Below are 16115 nucleotides of genomic sequence, written 5' to 3' on the forward strand. Positions count from 1 at the left end.
GGCTCGAACCTGTAACCAATGTTAACTTTGAGAGAACTGGAAGCACCAGGTTATGTAGGCATGCTGAGAAAATAAGTTCGGTCATTCACTCAATTCTATGATGAAATTTATTTTATCGGTATAGCAGAACAGCTAATTGAATTTCTTAAAAATTTGGTAAGTTTATTTCTACGGGAAAGTGTATCCTTCAAATGTCTTGTTTAGTTTCATTGTGTTTATGTAATTGATTAAATTTATATATTTTTCATACGGGAGCTCGGGTTGTTCTAACCCCTGACACCTATGTAGCCATCAAACCTATAAGGTAGCATTGGATGTGATAACATTTCATTTTATCAGAATGCCTTAAAAATACAAGGGTTTAATGAATTGTTATCACTACATTGCATCCTCGCCTCCATATTGTTACAAACATATTTCATTATACCATGCCGTCGTTATTATTCGATTTGCAGGTGTAGATCCCCGCCCATTGCGACGGTTATTGACAAACCAGCTAAACTCTAAAGTGAGTGAGGATTTGTCGAGAGATAGTGAAATCCCACTCTAGGACGTGTCGCCAGATTAAAGCGGATGACAGAACATTGTTATATTTAAGAGTGTCTGGATTAGGCCGATCATCTCCATGTAGTGTTTGTCTGTCATTTAATACGAGTGACACCAAAGACATAAGCATCACTTGCACGAGGGATTCCAAAGTATCGACAATGTCGCACAAGGTAATGCGGGAGATTTTTATAACTATAGAAACGACTTTTCGATGTGACTTTAGTGATTGACCATTGTGTCTCAGATAATTTAAACAGTTTATTTATGATGCTTTATGGTGTTTATAAACGAAATCCCTAACTGACTGAAAGGAAGAAAACAGATAACAGATTACAGATAATATACACCTGTGCTGGAAAATATTGGTTTTTAAAGAAGAAAAATTATTGCTGGATTACATTTATATATGCTGAAAACTTGCCCTGATAAAAGATAATTGCTAGGCTTGATAACACATAATTACTTGCCCTGATAATACATAATTACTGTTGATGACGCTTTGCATTCACAGTGTTAAAAGCTTTGAAATCATAAGACACTAAATGATCAACGAAAGTGATTTACCTTGATACAATTTCGAAGCAATTCAAACAAACATTTTCCTCGGAAAAAATATACATTAGTTCAAACAACTCTGCAGAATTCGAAATATACAGATTCACTGTATGTGATGCTCAGCTTTAAATGGAACTATTTTACACACGTCTACAGTGATTAAAAAAGATCATTCGTCGTTTGATTCATATAAACACACTTGATTTAGGCTATTTGTTACCATTTCCACCCGTCTATATATATTTTGTTGCCGAGGAGAATAAAATGTCAAATTCCTATGACAAGGTGGTCAGTGTCATCTCCAAGAAACCTGACCTCCGGCAGGACTTTGAAATTCAAGCATTGTTACCATGGTTACGGAAGAAGTCTCAACTGTTCGCAAAGCTGAAAACGGGTATGTATCCATGTGTCGGTCTTTACGCATGTCTGAGTGCTTATGTATGTCTGTGTCTGCGTTTATGTGTGTCTGGGTCTATGTTTATGTATGTATGGGTCTATGTTTATGTATGTATGGGTCTATGTTTATGTATGTCTGTGTTTATGTATATCTGGGGGGGGGGGAGACAGAGGGAGAGACAGAGACAGAGAGAAAATGTATAACGAAGTTTAATTTGATCGTAATGCAAGGAACCTAGCATGTATATTAATTAAGGTTGAATTCCATTCGAGTATAACATAAAGTCACCAATCTCTGTCAAATTTTGATTTGTTTGACATGTTACAACAGTAAAATAACATAAAACCACTCGTAACGTCAGAGTTATCCTACCAGTTTATCTTTCGCTCCAGCAATAATTTAAAAGACTATGCTCACAGCTAGATACCGTTGTCCTCTTTGATCAATGAGATTATTTTATTCTCTCTCGCTTCACATATAAAACATGATAACAATTACGGTTCACACGTAAAATCGGCTATAATTGATGGGAAAGGGATATGTATTTTGCTTACTTATTTAAATCAAATACTTCATTCCAAACGACATATTTTGTGTGTACATAGTAACACCAACTGAAAAATGGTGTGGAGAATAAACGAATCCATACAAGTCGACCAAAATCCGAGTTATGTATAGGATATGATACCTACAGATGTAAAAAAAAAAATGAAAGAAGGTATTCACTTAACAAATACCTTTGTCACGTCGGCAAAATGTCGAACACACAACCCACCCACCCACCCACACACCTCACCAGCTGACCGGTCGGGTCGCCTAAGTGGTTAGATCGTCTGCCTAGGGTGCGAGAGGTCGAGGGCTGGAACCCCAGCCGAGTCATACTAAAGACTTATAAAAATGGTCCTAGCAGTTGCCACGCTTGGCGCTCAGCATTAAGATGTTAGTGGTACGACTGGACGCATGGTGTCAAGTAATGTACCTGGGTGGAACATGATTTTACATCTCTGCGGCATGATATCCCAGTGCTAGAAATCACTATAAACTTGCCTTAATGCAGACATCGTAGTGATATGACTAAAACTGTTAAAGTGACATTAAAAATATATAATAAAAAACACACTCTATCACCGGAAAATATGATAGCTGAAAGTAAACGGCTGTTAGTACGGCAGTTAAATTATTTTGGCCATTTTTGTAGAGGAATGGCTTGTAGAATAGCTTGAAGAATAAACTCTCTAAGACATGCGCAGGTCAATAGAGGTAAACATAATAGGAATAACCACGCTCCTTATTAAAGTAGGGCAATTATCATTTTTAATCTACAATGATTATTTAGCAGTGATAATAATAAAAATGTCCTACTGAAATGTTATTGCTAAATATACCTATAACGACAAGGCGACGTCAGACTTTAGAATACACGTTTGGATTTAAAAGACCGAAATAGAGCCAATCTGCATCGCATGGAGGAGACTAAGGCTGGTTATACATGCAATACCGTCTATGCTCGATTGTTAAGTCTAGTCCAAATAAATGCAATAACGTCTGTACTTGATTGTAAGTCTAGTCCAAATAAATACGATACCGTCTATACCCGATTGTAAGTCTAGTCCAAATGAATACAATAACGTCTTTACTTGATTGTGAGTCTAGTCCAAATAAATACAATACAGTAAATACTAAATTGTAAGTCTAGTCTTTACTCGATTGTAAGTCTAGTTCAACTGCAAGCAACACAGACTCTGAAGTTTGGGTTATAACTTAAGATGATTTTCATTTCAAAAACATTGCTGTGTTAAGCAATTTCTATTTTTCATTTACGTTTTTGGGATTTTATTAATTTATCTGAATAGGTACATAATAAAATGTCATTATAACGGGGCTTGGATCTTGATTGTTCTCAGCATCAGAAAATCTGGATGATAATCAGGATTTTCTGACGCAGAGAACTCAGCATGATGTAGAATTCAAGATCGCATTACTGTGATGATAATAACATATATGTGCAATCTGTATCTGGATAGTTTACTTATGTGTATAAACTGTAGCTAAAACTTTGTAGATACGTTTAATTTGGGGTAATGACTGTTATATGTGAGTTTGCCTGCAAACACACACATGCACACACACACACACACACACACACACATATATATATATATATATATATATATATATATATATATATATATAATCGTTTTCGGACTTGAGCAAGCTTCATGACATTCCTGTTCTTGACTTACTTTGGCATAGCTTTATCTGGCACCAACGACTGATGTATGTATGACTTACTTTGGTATAGCTTTATCTGGCACCAACGAGTGATGTATGTATGACTTACTTTGACATAGCTTTATCTGGCACCAACGAGTGGTGTATGTATGATTACTTTGACATAGCTTTATCTGGCACCAACGACTGATATGTGTGAGAATATATCTGACATATTTAAATCGCAGTGTCATATTGTTTAAGAAAATGGGGAAATATGCGACGGTCGCAGAAACATCCCTTATACCCTCATTAGAGAATTTCCTTTACATTTACATGAGTTTTGTAAAGACGTTTGTTACTCAACGGAATGCGAGTGTAAACTGTATCGTTAAAACAATAAATAGAATATGTTCATACTTTATATATACTAATACTGAGTTTGCCAACCAAGGTTTTCTGATTTAATCATAAACGCTAAAAATTAAATTTAGGCTACCTTGCCCTGGTTTTTAAAATAAAAAATGAAAACAGAATGATATTTATCCATTTCCACGAGAATGGTCTTCGATGCGATCGATGGAATATCAAACGAAAAGACTAGGAAAATGTAAGTAAATCAATCCTTTTCTTATAACGATTTCCTTTCAGTTTACAAATAACTAATGCTGTGCACCCATGGTTTTATCTACCCATGATTCTGTAAATCTCAGTGCATTCGTCGGAGCCTATTCGTATACACCACTTATGAAAAAATACTCCACTCGTGTAAAACTACATCACTCTTGTAAAACAAAAAATAACTCTCCTGTAAAAATACACCACTCGTGTAAAAATATACCACTCTGTAAACATAAATCTCTCGTGTATAAATACACCCATAACTACTCGAGTTAAACTTAAAAGGATATTCCTAAAAGGTAAATTGATATTTTCTTTAATAATCTTCCACTTTATAAAAAAAAAACATCTCTGTAGAATGCCCTAGAACCTAGCAATGTAAAACTATGGCAGGACAGACTGTCACTTCATAACGCGATTTTATTTCTTTACCTGCGTTTATAGTTAGCAAACATTCGGTGAACTCCATTTATAACAATATTGCATAATACAATATATCGGTCATTAAATTGCTGTTACTGTTTCTTATTTAATACTTATATCATTAGTTGGGTACAAAGATATATTTTCTAAACGTCGATATTGTTATAGAATGTACAGTTGATTGTTGAAATCTAACAGTTGAAAATGCAGCTTCCACGTCGTGTTACCCGTTTTGTCACTGCCATTCTTTGGTCCGCTTCATTAATAAGAAATCTTTATATACCTAAAGAGTATTTTCCGGTTCAAAAACAGTGCAATGCGACTTATCCTTGACGTTTGTCCGTCCGTAGACTTATCCTTGACGTTTGTCCGTCCGTAGACTTATCCTTGACGTTTGTCCGTCCGTAGACTTATCCTTGACGTTTGTCCGTCCGTAGACTTATCCTTGACGTTTGTCCGTCCGTAGACTTATCCTTGAACTTTGTCTGTCCCTAGACTTATCCTTGACGTTTGTCCGTCCGTAGACTTAACCTTGACGTTTGTCTGTCCCTAGACTGATCCTTGACGTTTGTCTGTCCCTAGACTGATCCTTGACGTTTGTCTGTCCCTAGACGATGCAAGTATACACACTGAACACGAGCTTATACCAAGCATTTAAGTTCCTTATGTTGCCGGTTTTGTTGTTGTTAATCGCAAACATAAATTCACTTTGTAATGAATGGTACAAACCAATAATTTTGGTATTTCACAATATAATGGCAACTAGAAGAGATCGCATTATAATTAGAATAATTCTCATTTAGGAAACTGATTACAAACTTATCTGTGGTAAAATGGCCGCCATTTTGAGGAGTAACTTCCGATTGTATGGTTTTCTGAGTGGGATCCGGATGTGATACATTATCACTTTTTTCTCGTATACTATCGGAAACGAAGTGTAATCTTGTCAGTTTTTTTCAGTAAGCCATTTCTTTGCAAATAGATTTATAGGAAATTTTATTCAGGTATGTCATATATAGTTTTAACAAAAATAGCCTATGAACATTATTATCACAAACAAATAGCGGCATTAGCCCAAATTTATAGGCGATTTTTTTTCACTGTTTCTTTGTTTTAAAACTCTGTCCTCAGAGATCCAAATGATCCTTAGTGTCATCATCTTATGCCGTATGACTGTGTAGCCGTTCGATTCCAGCCCTGAAATGCAACCACCTTTGTAGCAATACATAATTTGTCATTATGCTGCATCTAATAACAGAAGCTCAAATGTAGGGCAAATACTAATACTAACTTGGGCATCCAAAATAGTCAGGAGACATAAAAATCGTGTATAATTGAATGGAATGCATTTTGTAGTGATGTACAATTAACATGCAACAAGTAAATGGAGGGGATTACCGCCATAATTATATGCGTGTATTTCCTAATCTTCCTTGATGCATTATTGTAAATGGCTGCTTGCAGGTGCTACTTTCATAATTCTATCAATGTATATTGTATATTTTCATTGATGCAAATTGGACGTGGCAGTTTGCAAGTGCTACTTTCTTTCTGCATTATTGTAAATGACTGCTTGCTAGTGCTACATTCATAATTCTAGTCATGAAATTTTTTTATTTTTCATTGAACCAAGCTGTAAAGGGTTGCTTGCAAGTTTTTCGATCTACTTTCCTTCTGCGCCATTGTATCTTGCGATTTAACAACTACTGAATTGATTCTGAAGTTTGTCGTATGACAAACGCTATGTCAGTTATTACAAGTTTTGTATATTCTGTTTATAAATTTTACAATTACATAATTCCAACTGATGTTTGCATACAGATTTGGCCTTGCAACGATGCAAATACTAAGTTTTATCAGTATCATGTTGTCATATTGGCGTACTAGAGATTAGCATGGCATTATGACAACAGACGGCGCTCTAAATTTCTAAAGTTTTTAGTTACCAGAAATAATGAATGCTCCCCACGGAGCTTTACGACAGTCATTATTTGTCGATAACTCTTTCAGTCCCTTTTTTAAGGCGTACGTTAGCAACAAAGTTTTAATCGTCTCTAAAACATACGCTTTCTCGAAGATCTAAGTGATTTATAGCACCTTACGAAAACAAAAACGCATACAGTACAGCAAGATGGTCCATCTTTTTCTATACCAACAAGTTGTTCTCCACCTTTTATTTTTTTTTTTAACTCGTGGCGGAGACCAACGGCGGAATGTACTAATTGCACTGAAGCGTCCGCCTGTGTATAAGCCGGATGATCGGACCGAACGCTATTAATTAATAAATTTATTTAGACTAACCTTTGTATTCAGACGGTAAGTATAATCCCTCTTCTAATGATCCACTGCGTTAAATCCTTTAGAACACTCACTTTTTTAGTATAAATCCCTGTCAGAACAGAACACCTGTGTAGTCGTCGGCTGTTGACCTCAGATTTGAATTACCCACGCATGCGTGTAAAGCAGCATCACCACAAGCCAAGAGTAACGCGTGGAAACCGTCTAGCGAGGCATATATCACCGGGAACTGTCTAATGCTTGGGTGGGAGCTGTGCCGTTACGGCAGAAATTTAGGAGAGAGAGAGATGTCATGTCAGAAATGTGAGATAGAGTGAATGATAAATAAATTATAAAAAGACCACAAACTGTATTCAGATGTGAAAATATTCTACACAATAATAATAATACTATTAATATTAATTTATTATTATTACTAGTGGTAATATTTTCAATCATATTTAATAACATTTATAATGGTATACATAGAAAGTTGACATACATACATATCTACATGTTAATACTTTACATTACTTATAAGAAGAACATTATTATTATGATGAACATTATTAATAACATTTGCAATGGTATTTGTGAATACATACATACATACATACATACATGTTAATACTTAACATTACTTATAACATGATTAGTATGATGAACATTATTAATAATATTTGTAATGGTATTTATGCATACATACATAAGTATTTACCATTCACCGTTTAAGAAATCTACTTCTTAGTGATATCTCTCATTACTTTGGAAACATTAGTTATTTTAATAAGGATCAGAAATGACAGTGATATATTCCCTCGTACTCTTCTTAACGAGCTTTCATCAGACGAACCCTGGTTGCAAGGATTGTATTGTACGTCACCCATTTTGACGCACCTCACATCCTGGGTTGATGCGTGTGTTTTTAGGACAGTCTTCAGCAAGTATCAACAAAAGAATAAACTCTACTGATCTTAGCTGAGGGTGTTGTGGAACAGTCTTTTGTTGTTTTAGGGTAGTCATGGGGTCTTTCATTTGGTGATAAATACAAATATGGGGGAGAAATAAAGACTGTCCTGATCTTACTCGATAATTATACAATGCAGGATTTCACTGATCACTGTCCTTTTTAAGGTTTGATTCAGTATAATGGTATACATATATCCTGGGAGGTGAGAGTGTTTTCGAACAGTCTTGAGCTAGCCCCATTACTTTCAGGGTGACAGATAGAAAAAGTAAACTGCTGGACGTCTAATTTATGCATAAGTTGTTGGAAATAATCAAACATAAAATTTGCGGGACAAATTTGGGGAGACAAACAAGTGTCAAAACGTTGCCTAAACTTTTAGAACAGTTTTTGCTTTAATATTCTTCAGAGAAATAGACTATGGAAATCTTGAGCACGCACATATTATGGTCAACAAGTATTGGTTGCTTGACTTGGTATTAAGTAAAGAACTGACAGTCTACCATTTTTCTGTTAAATGTCTTGTCAAATGGTCAAATGCAGGAATATGTTTCAGATGAGCCTTAGATATCTTCTGATTGGAATTTTCTACCATTTGACAAGTGTGACAAGATCTGTGGTACTTTTAAACATCACTTTTAATTTTAGACCAAATTGACCAGCTTTAGGAGTTGTATGGGCTAGACTATGCATTTCCTATCTATATGACTTAGGAACAACAATTTGATTGCTCACTGACCACTCATCACAGCAGGTACATCAGGGGTCTTCATTTTCTAATAATGACCCCATTTTTCACAAAGTAACAGACTGGTACTTGTGTGGCTTTAATTTCTAAAACCCAGTCTTGTGTTTTCTCTGAGGAATATTACTTGGGGGCCTATAACTCACATTAAAATGACTTGCATGCTTATAAAGTAGCTATTACTTTCTGCTCATATATCTTACAACTGCAGTCAGAAATTGGCTAGTGGTTTCTATTTTTCTGTGAAGAAACTAACTTACTTATGAATCTCTCTCTCTCTCTCTCTCTCTCTCTCTCTCTCTGAGTGATTAAGACATTTAAATTATGGAATTTACTTTATCCATTGTTCCAAGGAACATACATTAGGGATAAGAGGCCAAATTTACAATTTCATCTCATCTTCATAAATATACTAGTTTTGTGAAGGTCAAATTATCAGAAATAACAAATTAACAAATAAAATATAATCCTTTTCATGGTTGTTTGCTCATAGCAAGTGCAAACAACTTGTTTTTATTGCCCACAAAATAAATTCATCAAAAAGTGAGCATTTTTGTACAGTATATATATTGAATACAGATCCAGTAATGGAATGTTTTTGGGGATTAATTCTTGAAACAGACACCAGGGAATATAACCTGACTGTTCTTGAGTTGTAATTTACAGACGTATGTGGTACTCAAAAGGTAATGTGTCTTGGCCAATGCAGAATTTACCATTTTAATTCTTCAGAATTTGCAATGCTGAGTGTAAGTCCAATCCAAAAACTAGGTTGTTGGAAAAGCTTGTCTTCATTCATGTTTTATTCATGTGAAAGTGAAAATCAAAAGGGATTGGCAAATAAATCTATAAGAACAATGTAACAAGACAATCCATATATTTGTCCCTTATAATTGCCTACCTGTAAGATAACTTTTGTTTCAGACTAATTCATCAAACAATATATTTTTTATGAATGCCGGTTTATATTAAACTTTTGTTTCTGTTATATTTCCTATGGAAACTTAAACATATGACTGTATATTGTTTTTTTTTTTTTTTTTTTTTTTTTTTTTTGCTTTATTGCTAAGTTGTATTGTGTTGATATTTGTTGTGTCATTACAATACTAGCTTATATTTTAAACATAATAAAATAATGCTAAAGTCACAGACAAATAGAGATGTTTATGGAGGAGTGGGGTAGGGTGATGGATGCTACAACAGCCCGAGCTGTGACTAGTCTTAAAAACGTTACAAGTGTTTTAGAAATTTATGTGGGTGGGTGGGGGTGTCTTATTCTTCTGACAGAAAACAATCACATCTGTAGAAGATACAAGTAAAAATTTGTATTCATCTTTATGACTACTACATTAATTTCATATCCAAATGTATCAAGCACTTTTAGTACTGTACTGTCGCAGTAATGATACAAACACATTGAGCTGGTTACTGGTAGCGGTAGCAATGTTATTTATATTCAATATATTATAATTTTATAATTGCTACCATTGGAGTCTGATGTTTTATCAGTGAGGTACCATACAATCAGTCATCTTATCTGTACTACAAATATCGCTTCATATATGGATGAATAGAATCCTCATCTCTGTAATGTACTTCTCTCTCTCTCTCTCTCTCTCTCTCTCTCTCTCTCTCTCTCGTGAATAAAGAAATGAAAGTATCGCCTCTAGGTGTTATTATCTGCACTTTGCTCAAACCTCATGAGGTCTTTACTGCTACAAAAAGCAGAATATGCACTGCGCTCTAAAATAATAAATATGCTCTAAACTGATAACATTGTGAATGAAAATATACAAACAAATTAGGGCCTTAAATCTTGCTTGTAAACAGCCACCCTATTCTGCCACCGTGCGACAGCAGTAAATTAAACAGACAAAATGTTCAAATAAAATGGGGTGGGAAGGGTTAGCGGAAACATAACGTTGTTTAAATACATCTAATTGTATAGAAGCTGACACATTTAATTTTTTTTTGCTACTTGCAGGTCACCTCTCTTCCGAATGTTAATACTCTGAGACATCAGCTGCTGTAATTTAATTCGAATGATATTTTAATAAGACGCCCAAACATGCCGTAAAGTGGTGTAACATCTTGTTGCTAGGGTCAGTTCAGTAGTCGTATTGTAAGAAATTGACGTGTCACAGTGCCATCTGTTGTCATACTGAGGCATTATTTTATGTTAACTTCCTTGATTCTAACTTGCAACATACTTGATGCTACATTATAGTCATGATTTTGGAAGGTGCAATTTGTAACTTGTGATATAGCAAGTTTATAAATGGAATGTTAAAACTTGTAATAACTGACATAGCATTTGCCATACAACAAACTACAAAATCAATTCAGTAGTTGGCAAATTGCAAGATACAAGGACGCAGAAGGAAAGTAGATCTAGGCACTTTCAGGCAGCCATTTACAGCTTGCATCTATGAAGAATAGAAAATTCATGACTAGAATTATGAATGTAGCTCTTGCAAGCAGCCATTGACAATAATGCAGAAGGAAAGCAGCACTTGCAAACTTTCACATACAATCTGCATCAATGAAGAATACAATATACATTGATAGAATTTTGAAAGTAGCACTTGCAATCAGCCATTTACAATGGATCATCAATGAAGATGATAAAATACATGCATAAAACTATGGCGGTAATCCCCCTCCATACAAGTAAAGTTCTAAGTGTGGTCTGAATACACAAATTTTCCTTTTACATTTTGATACTTGCTTTTATTAACTCGTGTCTCTATACCCTATTTTGTATACCTAGGAATACCATTTTATTTCCACAGTAAAGGATTAGTTCCGGGTTCCGGTACGATTTACCTCCCTTGGAAATATGTTGACCATCTTTGAACGAATCCCTCCCTGACGCTATTATTATAGGAACAGTAGTTCTTTATTATTTCGATTTCATGTGACTGACAGGAGCATATAAATAGCACTCATTTATCACTGGATTATCACTTTGTGTTAGGCGGACAATTGCCACAATGCATGTTCTTCTCCAAATTATTTAAAATTGTTTTCATGGAATCTATTTTTCCTTCTAATTTTGTATAAAAGGGTGTGTAAGTAAAGTAATTAGGAAAGCTTATCATATCATATAAGACACAAATCTGTTTTTATTTTTTAATTGCATTGAGGAATTTGGGAAATTCTTATGGATATGTTAGACACTTGGCACTAGAACCAATCGACATGACTCGGACAGAGAGATTAAAGTCGACTTCAGGTAACCGTCTCATTTCTTACCCTGCAGTCACTGCCCCGAGTGTTGGCAAACCCAAACATGTCCGGCAGTTGAATTTTCCACAACGGCTATTGTTTTCTACCCATTTTGAGCGTCTCATTCGATGCGGTGAATGACTCAAACTTTATCGGTATATGCATCACGATGTGGACAGAATTTATTCACCTTAGTGTCTGAATTAATCTCCTTGAGTGTGTTCAAATTTTTGAATGAAAATACCTGTAGCAGTAACTACAATACATTATTTAAATGTATCATACCTTTAGAATTTCCACAATACGTTCCTACAGTTGATGACGTATTGAAGGAAAAAGATTGGGCTTTCATATTAGCCGAGCGAAGAATTACGTTAGTAAACCTTAATCCATGTGCACTTCCGAAGTTACTTGTTTAGGTGACAGTACCCATAAACAAGATCAAAGTACGGATATTAATGTTTATCTCTCTACCCTGTTTGACCTTCATGTTTACAAAAAGTTTAGAAAAGAGCCTTTTCCCTTTTAACACTGTATTGTCTATATTTGTACGGCAATAACTTTACACTCACATATATTTGTTTGCATTTTATGTTCTTCACTACAACAATAAAATATCTGATTGTGTAATCTTCACGCACACACTACCCACTCAAACCTTGCCATCTCCCAATCTAATAATCTGATTTTAATCATAATCTAAATATTCTCGAAGCCAAAGTTTTGTGCTAAAACATCACCGAAGCAAGAAGTTTCCTCTTAATGTCTTAAATTCTGCTGTATCCATTTATACAACATGGGATCTAGGCAAGGCTTAAATTATAATGTATCTTTACATACAACGTGGGATCGAGACATTTCTTGAAAAATAATATATCCATAAATACAACCTGGGATCTAGACAAGTCTTAAATTATATTGTATGCATAAATACAGTGTGGGATCTAGACAGTCTTAAATAAAAACGTATCCATGCATACAACGTGGGACCTAGACAAGTCTTAAATAATAATGTATCCATACATATAACGTGGGATCGAGACATGTCTTAAATAATAATGTATCCATACATACCACGTGGGATCTAGACAACCCTTAAATTATAATGTATCCATACATACAATTTTGAATCTAGGCGTGTCTTAAATTAGAATGTGTCCATTCATTCAGGCGTGAGATCTATACAAAGTTCAAATCATAAAGTATCCATACATACAACACGGGATATAGACAAGGCTTAAATTATAATGTATATTTACAAACAACGTGAGATCGAGACATTTCTTAAATAATAATATATCCATAAATACAACTTGGGATCTAGACAAGTCTTAAATTATAATGTATCCATACATACAATTTGGGATCTATACGTGTCTTAAATTATATTGTATCCTAAAATACAGTGTGGGATCTAGAAACGTCTTAAATAAAAAGTATTCATACATACAACGTGGGATCTAGACAAGCCGTACATTACAGTGTATCCATGCATACAATTTTGGATCTAGTCGTGTCTTACAACGTAGGATCTGGTCATATCTTAAATTATAATGTATCCATACATACAACTTGTGATCTATACAAGGCTTAAATTATACTGTATCCATAAATACAGTGTGGGATCTTGACATGTCTTAAATTATTAAATATTCATATATATAAATTGGGCTCGAGATATGTCTTAAATCATAACGTATCCATACATACAATTTGGGATCGAGACGTATCTTAAATTATAATGTATCCATACATACAGTGTGGGATCTAGATAGTCTTAAATAATAATGTATCCATTCATACAATGTTGGACCTAGACTTGTCTTAAATTATGATATATATATATATATATATATATATATATATATATATATATATATATATATATATATACACACACAACGTGGAATCTAGATGAGCTTTAAATTATAAGGTATTCATGCATGCAGCGTGGGATCTAGACATGTCTTAAATTATAATGTATCCATACATATAACGTAAGATCTAGGCATGTCATAAATAATAACGTATCCAAACATACAACAAGGGATCTAAACAAGCCTTAAATTATGTCTCCATACATAAAATGTGTGATCTAGGTGCGTCTTAAATTATAATGTACCCATACATACAATGTTGGATCTAGACTTGTTTTAAATTACAATTTATCCATACATACAACGTGGGATCGAGACATGTCTTAAATAATAATGTATCCATTCATAAAACGTGAGATCAAGACAGGTCTAGAATTATAATGTATCCATAAATACAGTGTGGGATCTTGACATGTCTTAAATTATTAAATATCCATACATATAAAGTAGGCTCGAGATATGTCTTCAATGATAATGTATCCATACATACAATTTGGGATCGAGGAGTATCTTAAATTATAATTTATCCATACATACAGTGTGGGATCTAGATAGTCTTAAATAATAATGTATCCATTCATACAATGTTGGATCTAGACTTGTCTTAAATTATGATATATATACATACAACGTGGGATCTAGACATGTCTTAAATTATAATGTATCCATACATATAACGTAGGATCTAGGCATGTCATAAATAATAATGTATCCAAACATACAACAAGGGATCTAGTCAAGCCTCAAATTATGTCTCCATACATAAAATTTGTGATCTAGGCGTGTCTTAAATTATAATGTACCCATACATACAATGTTGAATCTAGACTTGTCTTAAATTACAATTTATCTATACATACAACGTGGGATCGAGACATGTCTTAAATAATAATGTATCCGTCATAAAACATGAGATCAAGACATGTCTAGAATTATAATGTATCCATACAGACAAAGTGGGATCTAGACAAGCCTTAAATTATAATGTATCCATAAATACAGAGTGGGATATTGACATGTCTTAAATTATGAAATATTCATACATATAAAGTGGGATCGAGGCATGTCTTATATCATAATGTATCCATACATACAATTTGGGATCTAGACGTATCTTAAATTATAATGTATCTTTACATACAATGTGGGATCCGGGGATAAGCTCATTTTCTCCGTTTTGCACAGTGGCGGATTTCCCACATGGCAGACAAGGCCTCTGGTTTTATGGCTTTGTTTTTGGCGGGGTGAGTTGGTGGAGACGGGCAGTAGGAGGGGTGGTGCTGTAAGGCAATTCCGATAGTGACTAAGGGGTGGCAAAATCATAACTCCGTCACTAGTTTGATTCATAAGAGTCAATTTATAATTATAATTTCTTATATATCCCTCGCATACCTAAAAAATAAATACAGTGAATATAGCTGAGTATTAAATTCCGCTTACATACCTAAAAATAAATACAGTGCATATAGCTGAGTACTGAATTTCACTTACATATCTAAATAGAAATACAGTGCATATAGCTGAGCATTGAATTCCACTTACATACCTAAATAGAAATACAGTGCATATAGCTGAGTATTGAATTCCGTTTTCATACCTAAAAATAAATACAGCGCATATAGCTGAGTACTGAATTTCACTTACATATCTAAATAGAAATACAGTGTATATAGCTGAATATTGAATTCCACTTACATACCTAAATAGAAATACAGTGCATATAGCTGAGTATTGAATTCCACTTACATACCTAAATAGAAATACAGTGCATATAGCTGAGTATTGAATTCCACTTACATACCTAAATAGAAATACAGTGTGTATAGCTGAGTATTGAATTCCGCTTACATACCTAAAAATAAATGCAGTGCATATAGCTGAGTACTGAATTCCACTTACATATCTAACTAGAAATACAATGTATATAGCTGAGTATTGAATTCCGCTTACATACCTAAAAATAAATACAGTGCATATAGCTGAGTACTGAATTCCACTTACATATCTAACTAGAAATACAGTGTATATAGTTGAGTATTGAATTCCACTTACATACCTAAATAGAAATACGGTGCATATGCCTGAGTATTAAATTCCGCTTACATACCTAAATATAAATACAGTTTATATAGCTGAGTATTGAATTTCACTTACATATCTAAATAGAAATACAGTGCATATAGCTGAGTACTGAATTCCACTTACATACCTAAATATAAATGCAATGCATATACCTGAGTATTAAAGTCCGCTTACATACCTAAA

General features: G+C 34.2%; 1 protein-coding gene across 1 annotated transcript in view; it reads left to right on the forward strand.

The window, feature by feature from the left end:
- The first annotated feature begins 649 nt into the window (after positions 1-649).
- The window catches only part of LOC149777628 (uncharacterized), a 68962-nt gene continuing 53496 nt past the window's right edge, over positions 650-16115 (forward strand). The window contains exon 1 of the mRNA XM_089938685.1: positions 650-1498. Coding sequence (XP_089794811.1) covers positions 1369-1498 — 130 coding nt within the window. The 5' untranslated portion in view covers positions 650-1368. The remainder of the gene's footprint in view (positions 1499-16115) is intronic.

Source organism: Sinohyriopsis cumingii, chromosome 17 (genome assembly GCF_028554795.1).
Source record: "Sinohyriopsis cumingii isolate HCF-2022 chromosome 17, ASM2855479v2, whole genome shotgun sequence".
NCBI lineage: Eukaryota > Metazoa > Mollusca > Bivalvia > Unionida > Unionidae > Sinohyriopsis > Sinohyriopsis cumingii.